The 14,009-nt window shown below is 39.2% G+C and overlaps 1 protein-coding gene across 3 annotated transcripts in view; it reads right to left on the minus strand.

Annotated features, from left to right (window-relative positions):
- mgat5 (alpha-1,6-mannosylglycoprotein 6-beta-N-acetylglucosaminyltransferase) overlaps window positions 1-14,009 on the minus strand; it is a 122,376-nt gene that overhangs the window by 87,354 nt on the left and 21,013 nt on the right. For all 3 annotated transcript variants that reach the window (XM_029116597.2, XM_029116598.2, XM_029116599.2), the window contains one exon: window positions 4,935-5,417. In XM_029116597.2, coding sequence (XP_028972430.2) covers window positions 4,935-5,175 — 241 coding nt within the window. In that variant the 5' untranslated portion in view covers window positions 5,176-5,417. The remainder of the gene's footprint in view (window positions 1-4,934; window positions 5,418-14,009) is intronic.

Genomic DNA, 14,009 nt, shown 5'->3' on the forward strand with positions numbered 1-14,009 from the left:
TTGTCACTCTTCCGGCTTCGATTTACGCTTGTTCTCCCATAAAAATGTGTGTGGCACTTCTTCCCCAGCCGTGTGGTACAGTACCAGTGTCGTGTTTTTGATCAATAATATTCGATGGCTCGTCTGTTTTGGTCAATCATAGCTCATAGTGCATTCTAGAGCAGGACCCAAATATAGTATCGTACGAGGTAAAGCAAATGCGATCATTTTTGTTTTCGTGGGAAGAACCAGTTCCATTGTTCGAAAACGATAATGGCAAGGGACGCGTGCACTGCGAGTTATGCTGTTTAACACCTGCCAAGCGCCAAATGCGGGTAGATTTCATGTTTGGCAGGTATATCTCAGAAGGCTAACTGTAAACAGATTTTTGATGTTATTGTTTTTTATTTCCTTTAGCTCATTAGCTTTGGAGAGGGTTTGTGTTATAAATCTGGGAGGCAATTCATGAACAGTTTTAGAGAATGATTAATTGAGGGGGAGTACTTAGGTTATTAGGGAATTATGTTAAGTAAGTATTGTCAAATAATTTTAAGAAAGTTGACAAGGAAGAAAAATAACGCTTTGTGAAAATTGGATGTTTGGAGATTAAGGAGTTTCAAGAGGCTGGCTACAGTTTGATGCTGAGGTTGTGGTGATGATTTGTTCTCTGTGGGGCCAGCATGCTAAAGATAAAAGCCACATTTTAAGTCTATAATAACCTTATTTTGTCAATGAAATGTACTGAAATTAATGTACACATGACACAAAAAGGCAATTTATTATTTTGTCTGGGTAAGTATAAGCCAAAATAAATGGAGGGCATGGTATTTATTTAATTGACTGTTCCATGCAAATCAGAGTAGTTGTGCAATGGCCATTTACTGTGCTTGACTGATGTCGGAACAGTAACTTTCGATTTGCTTATAAAAGATGTTGAACTGCCTGCATAAAGTCATTCTCCTACATCCTTTTGCATCAGGCCGTTTATACAAAGGTTTCATTTTGAATTCCCTGGAATATGAAACCCGTGTCAGGACAAGTCAGTCGTCAGTGTAGCCTACCAAATTGCATCAGTGACGTTCATTAATCTGCACATACTGTACATTGTAAAGACATTGGATGAAGATGGCAAATACTCATTGCAGTAACAATATGTAGCGGAGAGGTAGCCTCATTCTGGTCAAAAATATGATAAAATCTATTCATATAGCCTAGTGATTTGATTAACGGCAATAGACAATTCATCAGAGTGGTCAGATTGCTGTATTCTGCAAAGCCCACATTTGAAGTGTCTCAAGCATTCTACTCGACAGATAGTATGATTGGGAAAGAGCGGAGCTGAAATGAAAACCCTATTCTGTTTATTTTAGAGACCTATTTTGTCATTTGTAAGTGTCCTATCACACAAATTGTGATATTTCAAAGCAACTGAAAACAAGATAAAATACATAATTTAAGGCCAAACATTATTGTGGCACTTATATTGCACTACAACTCCAATTAGACAACGTAAACAAAAAGATGAATTGCCCCATTTATAAAAAATAAAAAAAACTGTACTATTTAGAGGCATAGGCAGGCTTAGATTATATCTAAACCCCACATCCTCTTCCAAAATAATACAGACTTCACACACCATAACATATACATGTCTGCAGTGGTAATTTGACCAATATGGAAGGTAAACTTCATGGTAACTATGGAATAAACATAGGGGAAGCTTCATGCATCTCTCCATCTCCCAGATATAATTTACTTAAATATTTAGCAAGGTTTGTCTATACAAGCCTGGGAGTTGCTTGTGGAAACAGGTTGGATGGAATTTGGTTTTGTACTGTGCTTCTCCCCAGAGTCAAATTCCCATATACTCAAATCAATAAAACAATGCTGAATGCAACACATAGACCACCACACCCATTCAGTCTTGTTACAATATTTAATCAATGTGAACTCAAATTTCATGGGTCATTTACTGAGACCATAGAGGAAGTCATCATTCCCCATAAATGGATTAATGTCATATTGAACCAATCTTTGATCTGCTGAGGGAGTACAAATAGCATGGAGCCATTCTTTTCCTCACTACTCTATTTCATAAAAAGCATAAAAGGGCTTCCCAATCTAATTTCTGATTAAGACATAGACCATATCACCATATTTACACAGCATGAAAACAGTGTTCTGCAGCCTCAAGAACTCCATTAATATTGAGACACTGTTGTAATGACAGAATAACAAGAGAGTTACAGCGTGTGGACAAAATAACAGAAAGACCACATGGAAAAGGACTGTTACTTTTATATAACTGAATCAAAATCACAAAAGTAGAAGCAGAGGTCACATTAGGTTGATTGCCATTGTACATTGTATTATTTGCCTTGGAACTGGTTTCTTAGAGACAGAACAAGGCAGGACACTGCCGTAGCAAAATCTTTGCGCTCAATAGGTGTTCCCTTAACAGGGCAAAAAAACACCTGAAAACTCAACTTTTCTTGGAGTACTTAAAATAGCTCAAATGCCACCACCTCTGTCTGTTCTTCTTCGTAACTTTGTATGTTTTCTTTATTATATGCAAGGACTTCTTTCCTGACCTTTGCCCGATAAATTCATTAATAAGAATACACCTGCTACTAATCTGTGTGTTTGTTTTACCTAGCTCTTTTAAAATGTATGCACTTACTGTAAGTTAGCATCTGCTAAATGACTAAAATGATAATGTAAATGTAAACAAAGAAATCAAGGGAAAGACAGGCTTTTCAAGTTTAGTGTGATGGGTGTCAAGCTTTCAAGGGCACACTGCTTCAGGTTTGCTCTATGAGTAACCTGTGCGGCATCCTCTCATTGTGCCGACTGACATTAAAATTTCTGACAACCCAAAGAGTCACCCCCCCATCACATTATTCACAAACACAATGTATTCAGTCGGGACAGCTTTAAGCAATATGCAGACGCAGGCCTAATCTTAGAGACTCTGCTTAGCTCCCATACTTAAGCAAAGTGGCGCCAGGATAACAAGAGAAGTAGTAGTCAGAGTGGACCATTGTCCTTTTCACATACAATAACCTCAAACAATCAGTCCTCTCAGAGCTAGAATATACCTCAATATGCATGCCCTTGAAAAACTGCATTAATTACAGAACTTGTAAATCGTGTTTTAAATCTAAATCGTAAACAGTTCTGTGGCTCCTCATATCTAAGACAAAGGCTGATTGAGTTTATTTATTATGAATAAGTTGTAGTTGACATCTATTGTACTGGATGCAATGCATTAGCATTTTGTATTGTGACTGACCTGTGTAACCATATTGCTCGGGGACTACATGTGCAAAATAGCGCTTAGCTAACCTTTGCACATTTGCACACGTTGCGTTACTGTAACACTGATGTTGATAAATGTGCCTGGTGCTTGTTAAACAAATACGTTCATTAAATACAGCTGAATTTATTTAATATGTTATATACTGACATTTAATTTTATCATCGAAAATGTCCTTTCATTGTTGTATTATTAAAGCGTATCGAATTAAATCCAATAAGCCTCCACTAGTGTTCAGGCTATTGGCAAAAAAAAGATCGGGCAGGATCAAATATTTTTCTGTGTTGCCTCCTGAATATTACTGTTTACGACAAGACATATCATGTTCTCCTGGAGATAATTAATTACACGATTAAGCATTTAGGCCGAGCCCATTATATTGAGCTGATTGTATCATTACACAGGTCCCACATAAAGCTTAGGATTTCTTCTCACAACCTCCTTTAGGTACTGTTGTTAGAACAGCTCCAGCACAAATTCCTCAGCAGGGTTTATTGTAGGGCACTAAATAGGGTGTAATTTGGAACGCGTACCCACTATGTACAACCCAGGGTTTCGCCAAGGCTGCCTGGCAGATGACTCGACATTCTGCATCAATGTTTTACACAGACCCTAAGGGGAACAAGCAAAGCTAAATGCTCCATGTTCCCCGCTCAGTACTCGAGGTCTGGCGATTAGCAGACTGTTGCAAAGCTGCGGTTGATAGACCTACACAAGATAGGCAGTAGGTGTCCTGTCTGGCAAAGTCAGATACATTTCATTTCACAGGCAAAAGAGTCTTTAGACAAATTCTAATTAGGCGTTGCCGTTTCAGAGAGCTACCCGGCTGGAGACCAGCGATGGCTGGCTGGTTGGTAATCTGTTTGTTTGACGGTGTCTTCAGTGTTTTGGCTGCATATTAGAAAGCATTCGACACAATCAATTGCAATCTCGTGTTTCTAATGAAGCCTCTGATTGAACCAAACGAGTCCATTAACGGCATGAATAAGTTATTGATGGATGTTGGCGAGGCATTATTGGGTTATGGCAGAAAGCAACTGCATCAGCATTTACGTTCCAGTCTTTTTCAAGTTCCTGCTGGCTGGCTAGCCCTCTAATCAAACCTTAACTTTCCTTTATCCTTTAGACAAAGTGTATTTAGCTTTTTTATCTTTTCTGTTGACTACCCAGTTGTCTGGTTATATGACAAACATAATACAATGCAAAGTAAACGACTGGGAACATAAATAGCTGACATTATGCATTTTTTATGATCTAGTGGCTACTGTATGACAGAGGATATAAAGAGCTGGCTATTTTGACTTTGAATGTACTACTATTTAAGCCTACTTACTAAATGTATGACGTAAGCACTTATTTATTTTCATAGTGTGCTCACTAACCAACGTTTAAATATCAAAAATAATTACCAAACACTACAAAGAAATGCCGTGACAGATTTGTTTACCGTTCCAACTGAATTTCCTTCTAATGGAACACTCCATTTCCACTCATCCCAGGTGAGGGAGTGAAATATTCCATTCAATGGATCATCCCACATAATCAATTGCTTTGCAAGCATTACCTATTATTTTTTTTTTTTAAATGTAATAGAGCGTAAAAGGCAGAGATCACGACCACAGCTCTGCTTGGTACTCACCATAGGCCGTCATGGTTCCCACATAGGGCCCATCCATAACGCTTTGATTCTCCTCGGCCAGGGCCTTGATGTAGCGCTTGCTGAGGTCCAGGATCTGCTGGCGCAGCATGGTGCTGCTCTCATGCGTGGCTCGCTGCTGGATGGTGAAGTGCAGCAGCATCATGCCCCAGATGAAGCCGAAGCTAACCAGGAAGAAGCCCAGCTTCTGGGACGACAGCTTCCAGAGGTAGGCCGAGGCCATGGCGAGCCACGTGAAGGAGCTTGGCTGGGGGGGGGGGGCAACTTCGCACGTCTCCGGGAGTGGGAGGGGTCGAGGCAGAGCAAGTTCAGGAGGGGAGGAGGGGCATGGTGACACTCGGCATGGAATAGCCGCGGCAGTTATTTTTCGGCCTCTCCAGCTCTCCTCACCAGTGGGCTCTGCTTCTCTGGGACATCCTTATCAATCACTCCCATCTAGGGCAGGGTTGGCTGGGCAGCTGCATTCTGCCAGAGAGGGGGAGACAGATAAGACCGACTGTTAAGAGGCACTCTGAGTCACAGGAGTAGAATGACGACCATATAAGGGCATTCCCACAGCGGGGTTTGTTACCGTGGTAGTCTTATATAGAATCAGGCTTCGCAAAGTTAATAGCTGAAAGGAAATATGGGTTGGAGACCAGATGTAAATCAGTAATGTCTTCCTGCACACCAAACCAATCTTGTCACACAAAATGTACTCAGCTTGAACAATTGCCGCAAAAACAATGGTTTCACTGACTTTAGACAATGGTTCCACTGAGTTATTTTCCAAAGAGTTTGGAGAATTTATTCAATATCATTTACATATTTTATTGCTTCCAAAAGTGATTCAAGTACCAAGCATTATCTCCGGGGTGTAAAAACCAGCACAAGTGAAAATATTTTTAATAAAAATATATAACTTAAAAAATTGTGGAGCAGGTACCATTAGTAATTAAATGCTTTTGCATACCAATAGTAATAAAATCCTACTTTGTGATAAATATCAAAAGTGAATTTCATTTGGCGTTGTATAAACACTGCTCAAAACAAGAAACCAGGCAAGCCTAGTTCCGCCAGCCCTTAATAAAAAGCATTGATCATTGTTGCCCTCCCAAGATTCAAACCCAGATCGCCTATGTGAAAGGCTGTGTCTTTAACCACTATGCCACCAAGCTATACTGCTGCCAACTGTCGGTATAGACTCTTGACACTATATAATTCTGTCATGCATTCTCATCACTTCAAGTTTGAATATTTCTTTAGACACCATTAACCACTGTGTTAAACTGAGTAACATACCTTATAACCGTAAACAGTTTTATTACGTCCCGCCATTAAAATTAATAAATATAGCCGTCCTCGCTGGATTCGACCTCAGGTCTCCCACGTGAGTGGCACTGTCTTTTAACCACTTCGCCAAGCCGCTACATGTTTTATTAGTCTCTAGACACCATTCAGCATTGTGTTAAACTGAGTCATGTTTTTATTAAGTTTACCTCCACCACAAATCACGTCTATGAACTATGGCTTTTGCCACAGGCCGTTTTAACAGCTTATTAGCCAGTATCATAAGTAATCATAAGAAGTGAGCTATTGCTAGCGAGACTGAAGATGACCTTTTCCCACTTCATGGCACAAAAACATTAGTTTTTCTTTCATTCGTGAATGACATTGATACAATAACTATAAGTGACGACAACTGACTTTCTTGTCAAGTGAAAAGACGAGAGAATCGTGAAAACCCCAACTCTTTTACTGCCCAAGGGGTTTTGATAAACCGATATTATAACCCCTAAAGGCATGGACAGATGCGTACCTTTGAAAATCCACAAGAAAAAGTCACAATATAACCGTAAACAGTATTAGTTTAGGCAAACTATTATGTAGCTACAGAATGTTGTATGTAGCCAGCTACATTTTTGTCTAGCCTGACCCAAAAAGCATGCACGGATGCATACTTCGGAAATCTACCAGAAACAGTCGCAATATAGCCGTAAACAGTTTTATTTTAGGCTTACTACAATGTAGATACTGAAGGTAGGTCGGTCGTAGTCGGTGAGAGACATTTGCTCTTCTAAGCCGGCTCCGCTTATGCAGTCCGGCAAAAATTAAAAGGAACATGTAATCATCACACCAAGTCAACTAAACTTCAGGGATATCTGTCCAGTTAGGAAGCATAAGCGATTGTTAATCATTGTCACCTGATTTGGTACAAATGAAAGTGACAACAGGTGCACTGGAGAGGCAACAGCGTAACAACCCCAATAAAGGGAATGGTTTTGCAGGTGGTGGCCACAGACAATTGCTCTTTCCTTATCCTTCCGGACTTATTCTTCTCTAGTATTGCATTTTGCCTAGTGTTCTTATCACTACTGGTAGCATGAGGCGGTACCTGCAGCCCATTCAGGTTCAACAGGTAGTTCAGCTCATCCAGGATGGCACAATGCTATTATTCATGTGACTGGGTTGGAGAGGAGAAACACATGAGCTGGGATCCTCTGCTGGCATGGGTTTTGAATTCAAATATGGATCCTGACAACCTGGATTCTTTAACAGCAATAAAAAGCGAGAACTGCAATATGTTTATTTTAGTTGAGCAGGACAATTTCGTCGCCGCATTCCTGTCTGAGAAGTTCAAGGAGATTGGGGAGTTTAAGGACAGATTGATCAAGCTTCACCTGGGAAATAAGGGGCTACACACGCATATTGCCCTGCTTAAGGACTGAAACCAATGCCAAGATGTTTTCGAATCGACATTCCCCCATGGCCAGACTGACCACTGCTCCACCAAACTCGCTTACTCTACAGCGAGGGAACAAGGTTTAAACATCCAAGCTGACGACCATTTTCCTCCGCTAAACATTTTGACCCGGCAGCCACTCCGCCCATTGACGTCTGCTTGTTCGATACCATGATTTGTGGAACAAAAATGGAAAACAGTGTGTGGGAAAGGCAATGTGAGGCGAACGATACCACAATCTGTGACCGTCAATCTGTGACCCCACAATACAAAGCAATGTAGAACGTACCGTAAAGAAAACTCTTTCCGCTGAAATAAGAGAATTTTAGAAAACATATTGTCAGTATCCCTTTGCCTTTCCTACCATCCTCCTGTGATGACCTTGTGATAACCTTGCAAACAACCTCTTCACAAGACTAAGCACAACAATTAATGTTGTGGCTCCATTAAACATAAGGGTAATAAAAAAACTGAAACCTCCTTGGAGGGATGAAGAAACAAATAAATTAAAAAGAAACTGTAGAAAGACTGAACGGACATGGAGACAGTCAAAATTACAAGTCCACTTTGACATTTTTATTTATTTATAATAAAGAAAGCTCTGCTAACCATAGAAATCCCAAGGTTATTTTTCAACAATTGACTGTTTTGTAAATCCTGCACCTTACATTCCATATGATCTGATGTCCACCTCTAAATGTGAGGAGTTCACTATTTTTTTCAATGGAAAGATATCATCAATCCGGTCAGCCATCACCTTAAAAGCAGCATATCAGATAAGGCTGAGCCTCTCTCTCTAGTTTCTCCAATAGCAGGCAGAATTTCTATGGACACCTTCAACCTAGTTGACAAGGACACACTAAATAAAGTAGTATCAAACCTTAAGTCGTCTACCTGTTCACTTGATCCTATACCTACAACCTTTTCTCTAAAGATTTTAATGGCATAGATGAGGACATTGCCAACCATTTGCTTTATATTGGCATTTTCCCGACAGCTCTTAAAACTGCCTTAGTAAAACCGTTACTTAAACGCACACTAGAGCCTGAAGCGTTAAGCAATCACCGACCAATCTCGAACCTATGTTTTTTAAGTAAAGTTCTGGAGAAGCTTGTTTTAATACAGTTAAATGATCTTTTGAGTAGTTGTTCTATTTTTTTAAAATTCCAGTTTGGTTTCGGCACACAACATAGCACAGAAACAGCATTCCTCAAGGTTGTAAGGTGTTACGCTGCTAGATTATTGTGCTGGGGGATATGAGGAATGCACTACTAACTTTTCTCAGTCTCCTCCAGTTTAAAATTTTAGGAGGAGATGAGGTCCTGGTCCACACCTGCGGATTACCTGGTTTGGGGGGCCCGTTGCTGTCCCTGTCCTTGTCCACCTGGTCATACTTCTGACCTAGTCTAAAATCAAATAGACTCTGGATTTAGCCCAGAGAAATTTATTTATTAGTCCAATTGGACTCTTAATATCTCACCCGGCACAGCCAGAAGAGGACTGGTCACCCCTCTGAGCCTGGGTCCTCTCTAGGTTTCTTCCTAAAATTCGACATTCTTAGGGAGTTTTTCCTAGCCACTGAAATTCAACACTACTGTTGTTTGCTCTTTGGGGTTTAAGGCCGGGTGTCTCTGTAAAGCACTTTGTGACAACTGCTGTTGTAAAAAGGGCTTTATAAATAAATTTGATTGATTGATTGATTGTAAAAAACCTTAGGATAAACACAGACAAACAGCTGTCTATTCTTGTACTACTGGATTAAAGTGCCACCTTTGACCCCATAGATCATGGAATTCTACGAGACAGGCTTCAAAATTGTGTTGGACAATCTTATGTGGTTTTGAACTGGTTTAAGACGTACCTCACAGAAAAAAAATTGTTGCCCTTGGTGACCACAAAGATTCCATGTGGAATACCACAAGGTTCAATTTTGGGTCCTATGCTGTTCAACCAACACATGCTCCCACTTGGTACTATCATTAGAAACCATTGTATTCACGTTCATAGCTACGATGATGACACACAACTATACAACTTTGTGTCCCCTGATGATTTTATCCCCATCAATATATTAATTAAATGCATCACAGATATTAAAGTATGGATGGCACAACATTTCTTGCAATTAAATAAAGATAAAACAGAGGTTTTGATTATTTGTGCAAAGGCTCAAAGAGAGGAACTGAGTGCTCATTTAAATATCCTAGATTTACACAACTCATCAAACCAAAAATATCTTGTGATTTTAGACTGTGACCTGAACTATGATGCCCATTTTAGAGAAGTGACAAAAACTGCTTTTTATCATTTAAGGAATTTAGCAAAGGTCAGCTCATTTCTCTCCCAGGGTAATTCTGAGAGGCTAATTCATACATTTAAAACCAGCAGATTTGACTATTGCAACTGTTTACAGGCCTAAATAAAAAGAGAGTATTGGCAAACTGTAATTAATTCAAAATGCAGTTGCAAGTGTTCTTTCAAATAAAAAATAAAAAAGAGAACACATAACACCTATCTTAAAGATGATGAAAAACATTGGCTGTCTATGTATTTTAGAATTGATTACAAAATTGCCTTCTTACATGGCACTACATGGCCTCACACCTGAATACTTGGTTTGACACGGTTTTTAGATGTGCCCAGCCAGTCCCTTAAGATCATCTGGTACTGGTCTTTTGGTTGTGCCCAGGGTCAGAACCAAAACCTTTGGTGTAGCCTCCTTCAGCCACTATGGGCCTGTCCTTTCGAACAGCTTACCAGACTATTTGAGAGAAATTTTTAAGAGAGTCATGTCTTTTTAGCCTGGCTTTCTATTGATTAAATTAACTTGTCTTGATAGCACTTTTACACAGTAATCTGTCTCAATTATCTGCAACATTATTTGAGTGCTATCCTGACTGAAATTCATACAGTAAATCTTTATGAAAACGTTTTTAACAACTTTTCTTTTTTTGCCGGACCGCGTAAGCAGAGCCGGCTAAGAAGAGTGAATGTCGCTCACTCGCTGGCTGGCTGACTACCCCTTGTTAAATAGTGTAGTGATTAGAGAAGCAGACTGAACTATACAGTGGGGAGAACAAGTATTTGATACACTGTCGATTTTGCAGGTTTTCCCACTTACAAAGCATGTAAATCTCTGTAGTCTGTAATCTTTATCATAGGTACTCTTCAACTGTGCGTGACTGAATCAGAGAATTTGCGAGAAAAACATTTTTGAGAAAGAAATTATACAAATTACAGACCTCTACATGCTTTGTAAGAAGGAAAACCTGCAAAATCGGCAGTGTATCAAATACTTGTTCTCCCCACTGTAGGTCCCGAGTTCATATCTCCTCGCAGGCAAAGCGAAGTACGCATTGTGAATTATTCCGTATTGACGAAAACTTCGCTGCAATTGACCAATTCTTATGATTATTAAGTTAGTAGCTACTATCAAACTTATTACTGGCTAATAAGCTGTTAAAACGCAAGCAATAAACGTAATAACAAACGTTAGTCAGTCCAACACAATCCTCAAAGGAATCTATCGATTGCTGAAACGTAATTTCGTGGTGTAGTGGTTAAGACCTAAATTCGAATCAATTGAGAGCAACGTCATTTATTTATTATTTCTGGTACAGTCCACGATTCTCTCATCTTTTCACTTGATGATAAAGTTAGTTATTGTCACTTTTATTGATGGTTATTGTATTAATGTCATTCACGAATGAAAGAAAAAGCTATGTTGTTATGCCTTGAAAGAAAAAGAAAATGTAGAAAAAAATACGTTCTTATGCCATGAAATGAAATAGCTTTTTTGCAGACTCGCTAGAAATTGCTAAATTGTTATGACTATTCCAGTAAGTTAGTAGATACCGGTAAAGCCTATTACTGGCTAATACGCTGTTAAAACGGCAGAGGTTAACTTAGTAAGAAAGGTTAGCCAGTTTAACTGTATCAATGTCATTCACGAATGTCCTATTAACTGTTAAAATAGCCAGTGGCAAAAGATGATTTGTTAAAGATAAACACAAGGGGCTATACTGACAGCTGGTAATACCAGAAGATTGGCCATTACACAAGGAGAGCTGGACAGGGCCGTACAAGGGCATCAACCCAGCACCAGAACCGTTATCTGCTCCTTTGTGCAAGGAGGAACAGGAGGAGCACTGGCAGAGCCCTACATAATGACCTCCAGCTGGCTACTGATGTGCATGTTTCTGTACCAAACTGTCAGAAACAGACTCCACAAGGGTGGCATGAGGGCCCGACCTCCTCTAGTGGGACCTGTGCTCACAGCACAGCACAGCTCCATTGGCATTCGCCAGAGAACACCAGAATTGGCAGGTCCGCGAGTGCGAGTTTGATTCCAGCCCTCAATCGTTTGGTAATTTTGGTTTCCATTGAATGTTGTTACATAATTTGGTTCTCAATGAATTACACCGTGGACAGTAGAGACTTTGATCTTTAAAACATTTCATTCATCGAGACCCGATGTCTGATTTAAGTGTTCCCTTAATTTTTTTGAGCAGTGTAATTTGCAGGCCATTATGGTAGTGGGTGTAGCACTGACAAACTGTATTCACTGACCAGCCAAAGTCGAAGGAATATCACAACACATTAACATGTTGAATTGAACATGCCTCGGGGGAAACTGAGGCCAGTTCAAAAAGCACTTTTTTGTGAACGAATGGCAAGACTATGAATAAAACAAGAAGCTCTTAGCTTTTAGGCTATTTAAAACACTTCTTAGGCCAAGCCTACATTCATGGGTCAGACTATTTTAAATCTTATTTTAGATCATAAATCTAAAATAAAATGTGTCCTTCTGGCTAACAAAACACCCCCGATGAAAACCTCCCTGAATCTATTTCAAATATATATTTTAAGGAAAAGTTATTCATAATATCAACTTGATAGCAGTGGTTCCCAGTTTTGTCTTGGTTGGGAAGTTCAGGCTACAACCTTGCCTTAAATGGGTAATCACCCAGAAATCACACTTCTCTGATTTTGAAGGACAACAGAATAATTTGGGTTTGTGTCAAAATCCCAATTCCACTTTGAGAGTGTTTGTTTTATGAAAAGTGCTTTACAAATGTAATAAATTATAACACCTGATTATAATATTTTCTTCTAACTTTATTGGCAAAATAGGTTATCTGATTGGCCAAAATAGTGGATTCATCTGGCTGCTGAAGCAGCTTTATAGAAACAGTTAAATCAATATCTAACCTTGTATTGATTGCAACAAATAGCCTAGGCCAAGTAGTAAGGACAGGATAACCAAAACACCTTTTCCAGTGGCACAGCTTCCACAATTGAGCAGATATTGAACATCACTGAAAGTATAATCACAATACAGCCCGGCTAAGACATTTTGGAAGTCTTACCAAATATATAATCATATTTACATAATCCCAAAAAATTTAGTAACCTATTAAGTAAGTTATAGGCAAACTACTAGTAGCCTTAGTGGATGCAAAACACATGCCTCTCATCTTAACAGCATTATGATATTTAATGATGTATCCCCCAACCACCAGTGACCACAATATTTAACTATGACACTGTGCAATACAATTTCTTAATTTCTCTTAAGTTACATCATGTTGGGATTGGATTTATCCCTTTAAGACAGGCTGGGCCGAGAGAGTGTTCAAAACTATTCAGACTCCTTCACTTATTTTTATGTTAAATAAATGTATAATTGATTACATTTAAAACAAATAACAATAAAGAATCATACCCACAATGACATGATTTCAGAAATGTGTACAAATGTACTGAAAATGTAAAAAAGTTAATATCAAATACTGATGAGTAGTCAGGCTAGGGCTGTTGCAGCAAATAATTTCTTCACATGCTCAACATTTCTTCTGTATATGTTTCAACACTATATGGTCTCAAACATGCACCACACTTAGTGAGCACAGAGCATATGTTCAGCAGCATAAGTGTGCAATACTATTATATTAGTTTATTTAGGCCTTCCTTTACAGAAGTGTTACATTAAAGTGTAGCCAAGAACAAAATCTCCAAAGCCAGCAGCAAAAAGCCATAATGTGCCCAAATTGTGATGTAACATTTTGGTTTAGTTACCAGAGCCATACCTCCATTGTTTTTAGTATTCTTTATTGGTCAGCAACTTACCAGCTGACATCGGGGATCGCTCCTTTCACAATGTCAGATTTCATACTAACGATTTAATTGTCAGCTTACGCTGGTGCAAGCATGTCACCTGCCATTCCTGCCTTCACCTGTTTGGTTCTGTGTTTCCTTTCTGGAGGGGATCGCTACAGCACACCTTGCTAATTGCCTATGGGGATTGATATTAATAATACTATGGTGCTGATATT

The sequence above is a fragment of the Esox lucius genome, chromosome 22 (genome assembly GCF_011004845.1).
Source record: "Esox lucius isolate fEsoLuc1 chromosome 22, fEsoLuc1.pri, whole genome shotgun sequence".
Classification (NCBI taxonomy): Eukaryota; Metazoa; Chordata; class Actinopteri; order Esociformes; family Esocidae; genus Esox; species Esox lucius.